General features: G+C 29.4%; 1 protein-coding gene across 1 annotated transcript; it reads right to left on the bottom strand.

The window, feature by feature from the left end:
* Window positions 1-1,219: 1,219 nt before the first annotated feature.
* On the bottom strand, window positions 1,220-2,088 carry LOC144854834 (putative serine/threonine-protein kinase roco6). Its single transcript, XM_078712824.1, has 3 exons — window positions 1,956-2,088; window positions 1,592-1,681; window positions 1,220-1,489 (listed from the first exon to the last, which is right to left on the bottom strand). Exons 1-3 carry the CDS (start codon window positions 2,037-2,039, stop codon window positions 1,262-1,264), a joined length of 402 nt encoding a protein of 133 aa, XP_078568950.1. The 5' UTR covers window positions 2,040-2,088; the 3' UTR covers window positions 1,220-1,261.
* Window positions 2,089-9,045: the final 6,957 nt, after the last annotated feature.

Genomic DNA, 9,045 nt, shown 5'->3' with positions numbered 1-9,045 from the left:
TGCAACAACCAAAGTGTTGTACACAGCATCAGGGAGAAAGTCTGTCGGAGTCAGATAAATTGATACCGTTTGTGCGTCATCTGCTGCGACTTTCAGAATGTTTTTTTTGTCAACTTTCATTCGGCAGGGAACCAAGAATACCCGGTTACCATCTTTAATTCCCTGTTAATATAAACATCACAATTACACATAAATTGGTACAAGTAAGAGCTTAATACAAAAAACTGATTAAAAGTTTATAGTATTTGCCAACCTTTGTCTTCTCAAAGAGCAAACGAAAAACTTTCATCAATTCTACAAAGACTTCAAAAAGATCTTCATCTTCGTTTCGCCACAAATAACGGAGTAACTTCTCTTCAAGGACTCCTTCATTGCTAAGCTTTTCCCATAACTTCTGTAATTGCTTCCGATCTTCTACTTTCTTCTGTGTACAAAAAAAAAACATATTCTAAATGTAATAGACCGACTGATATACAAATCTAGTTATATATAATATGCATTTACTAACCATTTTAAACATTGGTGTAACTACTGTGATGACTTTTGTCAAAATTTCAATCATCCAGTGAAGATTTGTTATCACAATGTTTCTTAATTTCTCATTAGTGCCGGTGTACATGATTATTCCAGTGTCATTCAGATAACTTATGGCAGTGGTGAGTACATCTTGAAGAATTCCACATTTAGTGGAAATCTCAGAAACCTAAATGCAGAATTGACATTTTAATATAATTAATACACTAAATTCATTTGATAATTAAACAGGACAGTACTAGTAGTACAATAATAGTAGCCACTACTACAGTACTACAAGTACAGTATTGGATACAGACTGCTCACTACTGTTTGATTACAATTATTATACAAGTAAATATTCTTAGTACACATACAACATATTGAATGATAGAATTCTATAACTATACGTTGAAAAACAAATTAATTCAAACCCTTACCTCTGTCAAGGTAATGTACAATCTTGTTTTTCCAATTGTTTGCAACTTTTCCTGCAAATTAACCCACTTTACAGGAACTTCCTGTACCATTGCTTTCATGTATCTACCAACGTTTCGCTTAAGTTTTTTAATACCTTTGTGTGACTTTACAGTGTTATCCACCATGTACATTTCACGATCCACATGATTGGCATACGGCATTCCTTTCATTGCATCAAACATCTGTTTGAACATCTCTCCAGCCTTAAATAATAAAATATATATTATTAAATAACTAATAACTAAAACAATACACTCAATGAGTTTTGTCAAGTGGTATTAAAATCGTATACTAAAGCTATTACCTTTATCTGTTTTTCAGATTCTGTTCCTAACAATTTGTCAATATGGGTAGCAACCAAACAGATAGGAGGTGACTCTATGCTCTTGTCATCAATGAATATGGGGTTTCCTGAACTATGCTGTAACACAGTATGTTCATAAATGGACCTTATCCAGAACAAATTCATGTCCAAATTTGTCATTTCGAGTGAACCCTGAAATCAAAATCCAATTGTAATTTAAAGTTTACTAACATTATAACTATAATCAAGTTATGTTTTAAATTAAACAATTGACTGTGAATATATTTTACTTACTATTGACGAATCTCGTGGATTAGCTAATTCATTCAAGTTGTCCGTAACACAAAATGCCACACAGTACGACACTTTATTTGTGAGGAAAAACTTTAAAAAAATATAAAAAGCTAATAATGACAATATAATTTTTCCTTGTCAGTTGGAATTCTAGATTCATTGTAGTTATCTGTGAATGTCATAACAGTAAAAATGTTACACATTGACGTATGTTTTTTTGTAGTAAGTACACCTTAAGTAAATCTTGCACATCAGCCTAATTCATTTTATATACCCATAAGAAAGAAGCAAAGATACATATCTAGCTTTAAATATGATTTTACAACACAAATTATTCCAAAATAATGCATAAAAACAAACATACCCTGTGTGTTATGTAGTAGTCTAGTTGACCAGCATAGTCCCATATACTTGTAATGTCACTCACATCTACCTTTCCTGTTGCCATTGTTAAACCTTTCCTTACAATATTCACAGCTTTATAAGCCAAGTTTTTATCATTGCCTTTTAAACACAGAAAAAACATCACTATGGTAATATTGCTTGATATACCTAAATATGCAGATTAAAAAATAACATTTGAATGTTTTAGTATGTGCTTACCTTCATCTAATTTCTTTTCTAACGCATGTGCACGAATTTGCTTGGATACTTCAGCACCTTTACAAAGCAAGAAAAATGAAACATGTATATTTATAGATCAACAATATTTAAAAATTAAATACATGTTTAAATACTTTCTAACATTGTTCAATCATTCTGTCTTTATACTATGTATGCAATTGAACAATGCTTTTTTTGTTAAAGTTTCAAGAGTTTGTTTGATGCTGACTCACCATCTACATCTTTCACTTTCTTCCACTTTCTACAATCTTTTTTTGCTTGAAACACTGTAGTGGTAACGATACCATCAGTTGATGGCTCTTTGGAATTGAACCTATTATAGTAATGTATAGTAAAGTTAAACATAATTAAGAAATATTCAAGACTGAAACATATATTATTTACTGAAAACAGAATTATAAAAAAATTAAAAAGGCAATCCTACCTAGCATAGGTTTACTTTTATACAACTACGCATTTGAGTAAAGGTAATAAAAAATTATCTAATATTAATTTGAAAAATACAAAAATACTAATATTAAACAGGATTTTACAGTTTCTAAGTTTTCAATAATTCTGTCTGAAAATTCAATTCAATTCAACAGGGAATAATGTTTTTGAATAAACAAACAGTACTATTGATACATTACTACAACAAACAGGGAAAATTAGGTTATTGGTTATTTGTTACCTTTCACCAAGCATAGCCTTTACACAGCTAGTCTTGCCAGCACCTTCTTTCCCAAGAAACATACATCTTGAATTCACAACTGCAATTTCACCATTTTGAAGCTCATATTTGTATATTTTAATAGCATATTTACCCTTGGAATATATCTCTGCTGGAACTAATATTTCTAATATAAAATATTAATAATTATATATATAACATTTTTAAAATGTAAAATTTTAATTTTTTTTTCATATATAACCTCAGCTTACAAGCTAATATTAACTTCTAAATATACAGTGGTAAATATTTAATTTTTGATAAAACATGAAAAATGAAGATTAATAAAATCAGACTGAAAATAAGCCAATATGTAGTTTGATAAAGTTATTCACTTTCGTAGAGAAAAAAAAAACAATAATATCACTTAGACAAAATGACGTCTGACAATTTGATTATATTTTGCTTTAAAGTAAATTACAAGTTTTTTTAGTACTGTACTGTCAATCCAATTTTGGTTAAAGTGAATAACTAGATTTACCATTGGAATCTAAAAAAATATCGAAATCAAATTTAAAACAATGTCAAATTTAAAATACATTTTTATTGTTCATAATTAACCTCTTACAAGTTAAAAATATAAAATTAAGGTATCACTTACTGTCAAAGAAATTTAAAATCTTGTCCTTTTCATTTTTGTTTTTCTGCATTTTATTATTTTCTAAAATATTCACTGGTGTGTTTCCTTCCTATAAACAAATTAATGTTTTAGTTAGTATTAAGAAATAATATGAATTGATTAATATTTGCTACTGAGCGGTACTATCCAGACACCCTTATCAAAAAAAAAACCATTATCACTATCCTATAGTAGACTATGATATCTCTAAATATGAAAAAAAAACACACATTAGTATATCCTAATAATGTGTAAAAGAGACAAACTGCTAGTATGCTTGATATACAGACACTACTGTACCATTAAACTGCTGGTGATTTCATGCTATCTCAAAGTCAGATTAAATAACAAACTCCTTTATTGTATTTATTTATTATTAGTAAAGCAATTTTTAAAATTTAACAATTCAATGATATCAAATGAATAACAATAATTTCAAAACTCACATTGTCACTTTTTAATAAATATCTTAGTATAATTGTTAAATAATAACAACATATTGGTAAGGTATGGTAGTGGACCCTTTCCAAATCTATTTGTGGTACAACCAAAATTTCCATATCTCTTCACACTACAAAGTTGCATATAATGGTGTGTGGAATTCAGTTCTTTTCTATTGGAAAGGAAATTGGCGAGCCATTGCATGATAGACCCCATAATCATGAAGTTAAAAAAAAAACTAGATAATTATACATTTCACTCTGTTATGTTAGGTTTACAATATATATTATTATGATATTATACCATTCTCAATGCAGAAAATAATCCTAATTACAGTATATTTTTAATGATAAATAAGACACAAAAGGTGATTAATTGATTATCATTATCATGAGTGAGAGAAAAAAATATGGTTACAGTTACTGTAACCATATTTTATAGTAAGAATTATCTTTGTAACCATATGAAATGTTATACCTAGTCTTAAAAATAATTTCAATTTGAAATTAGTATATTACTTCTTTTTTTTGTTGATCCACTACAAAAAAACAAATATGTATGTAATAAGTATGTGTAAGTTTGTGTATGTACTGTCATACAGTGTTTATTAGTGAAAAAACTACCATATTTTGCAATGTTAATGGTGCACCTTGATTTATAAAGAATTTCACTATTTCCAAGGTACAAATTCCATAACGCAGATACAAATGAAGTGGAGTGTTTCCATCCTTGATGAACAAAATCATAATCATAAGTTCAATAATATTGATAACAGCTATTTAATAATTGATAAGTGCTAAATAGACAAACAATAAATGTATAGCATAACACATCTCATCACAAATGGTAAAGTATGCTGTGTGTTCTAAAATATTTTGCAGTAAATTCATTATTAATTAAATTCAATTTACGTCATTGTCTACCTTTGTTACAGTATCTTTACTTAGTAATTTTTGCAATCTTATGAATCGTTACACCTATTCTTATAATAATTTCATTTTGAAATGAGTAAATTATTTGCTTTTTGTTGATCTGTGTAATTTGTGTGTGTACTGCGAGTGAGTGGCCAAGCGGTTAAGACAGTGGAACCTTAATCCATAGCCATAACATTGGCAAGGGTTCGAGGCTCACTCGCTCCATGGTTCTGGTGGTAGAACAATTCTTCTCGGATAAGGACTATAAACCATAGGTCCAGTGTATGCATATTGCTCGTGTGCACTTTAAAGAACCTAGTACATCTTTCGAGACGAGTAGGGGGTTACCCTAGTGTACTAGTTCACACACACACACACACACTGTCATGCACAGACGTAATGGTGCCGTAGCTGGCTGCCGATGACACGATGCAACCCTTAGGGGTGAAGAATGTTGTTGAAAAGGTGTAACATCTATGTACAAATTCCATAACGCAGATAAAAATGAAGTGGGGTGTCTCCATTCTTGATGAACAAAATCATAATCATAAGTTCAATAATATTGATAACAGTTATGTAATTGATAAGTGCAATATAGACAACCAATAAATGTATAGCAAAACACATCACATTACAAATGGTAAAGTATACTGTGTGTATTCTCTTGCAACTTAATCCTGTAGTAAATTTGTTGCAGTTAAGTTCATTATAATTTACATCATTGTCTACCTTTGTTACAATATCTTTACATAGTAATTTATGCAATCTTATGAATCGTTACACCTAGTCTTGAAATTAATTTCATTTTGAAATGAGTAAATTATTTCTTTTTTGATCCAATTTAAGAAAACAAAAAAGTATTTAATAAGTATTACTAAATGTGTGTATGTACTGTCATACAGTAATTGTGTATTATTGTAAATAAAACAATTACCTGATTTTGTAATGACAATGATGCCCCATGCTGTTGTATGAGGAATGTCACTATTTCCAAGGTACAATTTCCATAACGCAGATAAAAATGAAGTGGGGTGTCTCCATCCTTGATGAACAAAATCATAATCATAAGTTAAATAATATTGATAACAGCTATATAAGTAATTTATAAGTACTAAATAGACAAACAATATATGTATAGCAAAACACATCTCATTACAAATGGTAAAGTATACTGTGTGTATTCTCTTGCAACTTAATCCTATAGTAAATTTTTTGCAGTTAAGTTCATTATAATTTACATCATTGTCTACCTTTGTTAGAGTATCTTTACATAGTAATTTATGCAATCTTATGAATCGTTACACCTAGTCTTGAAATTAATTTCATTTTGAAATGAGTAAATTATTTCTTTTTTGATCCAATTTAAGAAAACAAAAAAGTATGTAATAAGTATTAATAAATGTGTGTATGTTCTGTCATACAGTAATTGTGTATTATTGTAAATAAAACAATTACCTTATTTTGCAATGACAATGATGCCCCATGCTGTTGTATGAGGAATGTCACTATTTCCAAGGTACAATGTTTATAACACAGATACAAATGAAGTGGAGTGTTTCCATCCTTGATGAACAAAATCATAATCATAAGTTCAATAATATTGATAGCAGCTACATAAGTAATTGCTAAGTGGTAAATAGACAACCACTAAATGTATAGCAAAACACATCTCATCACAAATGGTAAAGTATATTGTGTGTATTCTCTTGCAACTTAATCCTATAGTAAATTTGTTGCACTTAAGTTCATTATAATTTACATCATTGTCTACCTTTGTTACAATATCTTTACATAGTAATTTATGCAATCTTATGAATCGTTACACCTAGTCTTGAAATTAATTTCATTTTGAAATGAGTAAATTATTTCTTTTTTGATCCAATTTAAGAAAACAAAAAAGTATTTAATAAGTATTACTAAATGTGTGTATGTACTGTCATACAGTAATTGTGTATTATTGTAAATAAAACAATTACCTGATTTTGTAATGACAATGATGCCCCATGCTGTTGTATGAGGAATGTCACTATTTCCAAGGTACAAATTCCATAACGCAGATAAAAATGAAGTGGGGTGTCTCCATTCTTGATGAACAAAATCATAATCATAAGTTCAATAATATTGATAACAGTTATGTAATTGATAAGTGCAATATAGACAACCAATAAATGTATAGCAAAACACATCACATTACAAATGGTAAAGTATACTGTGTGTATTCTCTTGCAACTTAATCCTGTAGTAAATTTGTTGCAGTTAAGTTCATTATAATTTACATCATTGTCTACCTTTGTTACAATATCTTTACATAGTAATTTATGCAATCTTATGAATCGTTACACCTAGTCTTGAAATTAATTTCATTTTGAAATGAGTAAATTATTTCTTTTTTGATCCAATTTAAGAAAACAAAAAAGTATTTAATAAGTATTACTAAATGTGTGTATGTACTGTCATACAGTAATTGTGTATTATTGTAAATAAAACAATTACCTGATTTTGTAATGACAATGATGCCCCATGCGGTTGTATGAGGAATGTCACTATTTCCAAGGTACAATTTCCATAACGCACATACAAATGAAGTGGAGTGTTTCCATCCTTGATGAACAAAATCATAATCATAAGTTCAATAATATTGATAACAGCTATATAAGTAATTTATAAGTACTAAATAGACAAACAATATATGTATAGCAAAACACATCTCATTACAAATGGTAAAGTATACTGTGTGTATTCTCTTGCAACTTAATCCTGTAGTAAATTTTTTGCAGTTAAGTTCATTATAATTTACATCATTGTCTACCTTTGTTAGAGTATCTTTACATAGTAATTTATGCAATCTTAGGAATCGTTATTCTTCGCTATTCTTTAAATAATTTCATTTTGAAATGAGTAAATTATTTGCTTTTTGTTGATCTGTGTTTTTTGTGTGTGTACTGTGAGTGAGTGGCCAAGCGGTTAAGACAGTGGAACCTTAATCCATAGCCATAACATTGGCAAGGGTTCGAGGCTCACTCGCTCCATGGTTCTGGTGGTAGAAAAAGTCTTCTCGGATGAAAGACTATAAGGTGTATGCATATTGCTCATGTGCACTTTAAAGAACCTAGTACATCTTTCGAGACAAGTAGGGGGTTACCCTAGTGTACTAGTTCACACAGACACACTGTCGTGCACAGACGTAATGGCGCCGTAGTTGGCTGCAGATGACACGATGCGACCCTTGGGGGAGAAGAATGTTGTTGAAAAGGTGTAACATCTAAGTCCACAGCGCTCTGATCTTCATGAAATAGCGCTATATAAATGTCGCATAACATTACATTACATTACTGTCATACAGTAAGTGTATATTTATGAAAAAAAAATTACCTTATTTTGCAATGACAATGATGTCCCATGTTGTTGTATGAGGAATTTCACTATTTCCAAGTTATAATATCTACACAGATAACAATGAAGTGGAGTGTTTCCATCCTTGATGAACAAAATCATAATCATAAGTTCAATAATATTGTTAACAGCTATATAAGTATTTGATAAGTGCTAAATAGACAACCAATAAAGGTATAGCAAAATGTATTGCATAACATATCTCATCACAAATGGTAAAGTATACCGTGTGTATTCTCTTGCAACTTAATCCTGTAGTAAATTTTTTGCAGTTAAGTTCATTATAATTTACATCATTGTCTACCTTTGTTAGAGTATCTTTACATAGTAATTTATGCAATCTTATGAATCGTTACACCTAGTCTTGAAATTAATTTCATTTTGAAATGAGTAAATTATTTCTTTTTTGATCCAATTTAAGAAAACAAAAAAGTATGTAATAAGTATTAATAAATGTGTGTATGTTCTGTCATACAGTAATTGTGTATTATTGTAAATAAAACAATTACCTTATTTTGCAATGACAATGATGCCCCATGCTGTTGTATGAGGAATGTCACTATTTCCAAGGTACAAGGTTTATAACACAGATACAAATGAAGTGGAGTGTTTCCATCCTTGATGAACAAAATCATAATCATAAGTTCAACTAGAATTTAATTCGTCACTTTGACGAATTATAGGTGATCATTTTTATCATTTTACTGAAATTAATTTTTTTTAAACATGCACGTACGTTAACATACGATCGGAA

Source organism: Antedon bifida, chromosome 10 (assembly GCF_963402885.1).
Source record: "Antedon bifida chromosome 10, ecAntBifi1.1, whole genome shotgun sequence".
Lineage (NCBI taxonomy): Eukaryota > Metazoa > Echinodermata > Crinoidea > Comatulida > Antedonidae > Antedon > Antedon bifida.
This window is presented reverse-complemented; position numbering and strand designations above follow the sequence as displayed.

Excerpts from the sequence above, each read along its gene's own strand:
- LOC144854834 (XM_078712824.1), bottom strand. The coding sequence starts at position 2,039 with ATGGCAACAGGAAAGGTAGATGTGAGTGACATTACAAGTATATGGGAC. Across the intron at positions 1,682-1,955 it reads ACTACTACATAACACACAGG|TTTTTCCTCACAAATAAAGT; the intron begins GTATGTTTGTTT and ends ATTTTTTTAAAG. Across the intron at positions 1,490-1,591 it reads ATCCACGAGATTCGTCAATA|GGTTCACTCGAAATGACAAA; the intron begins GTAAGTAAAATA and ends TTTTGATTTCAG.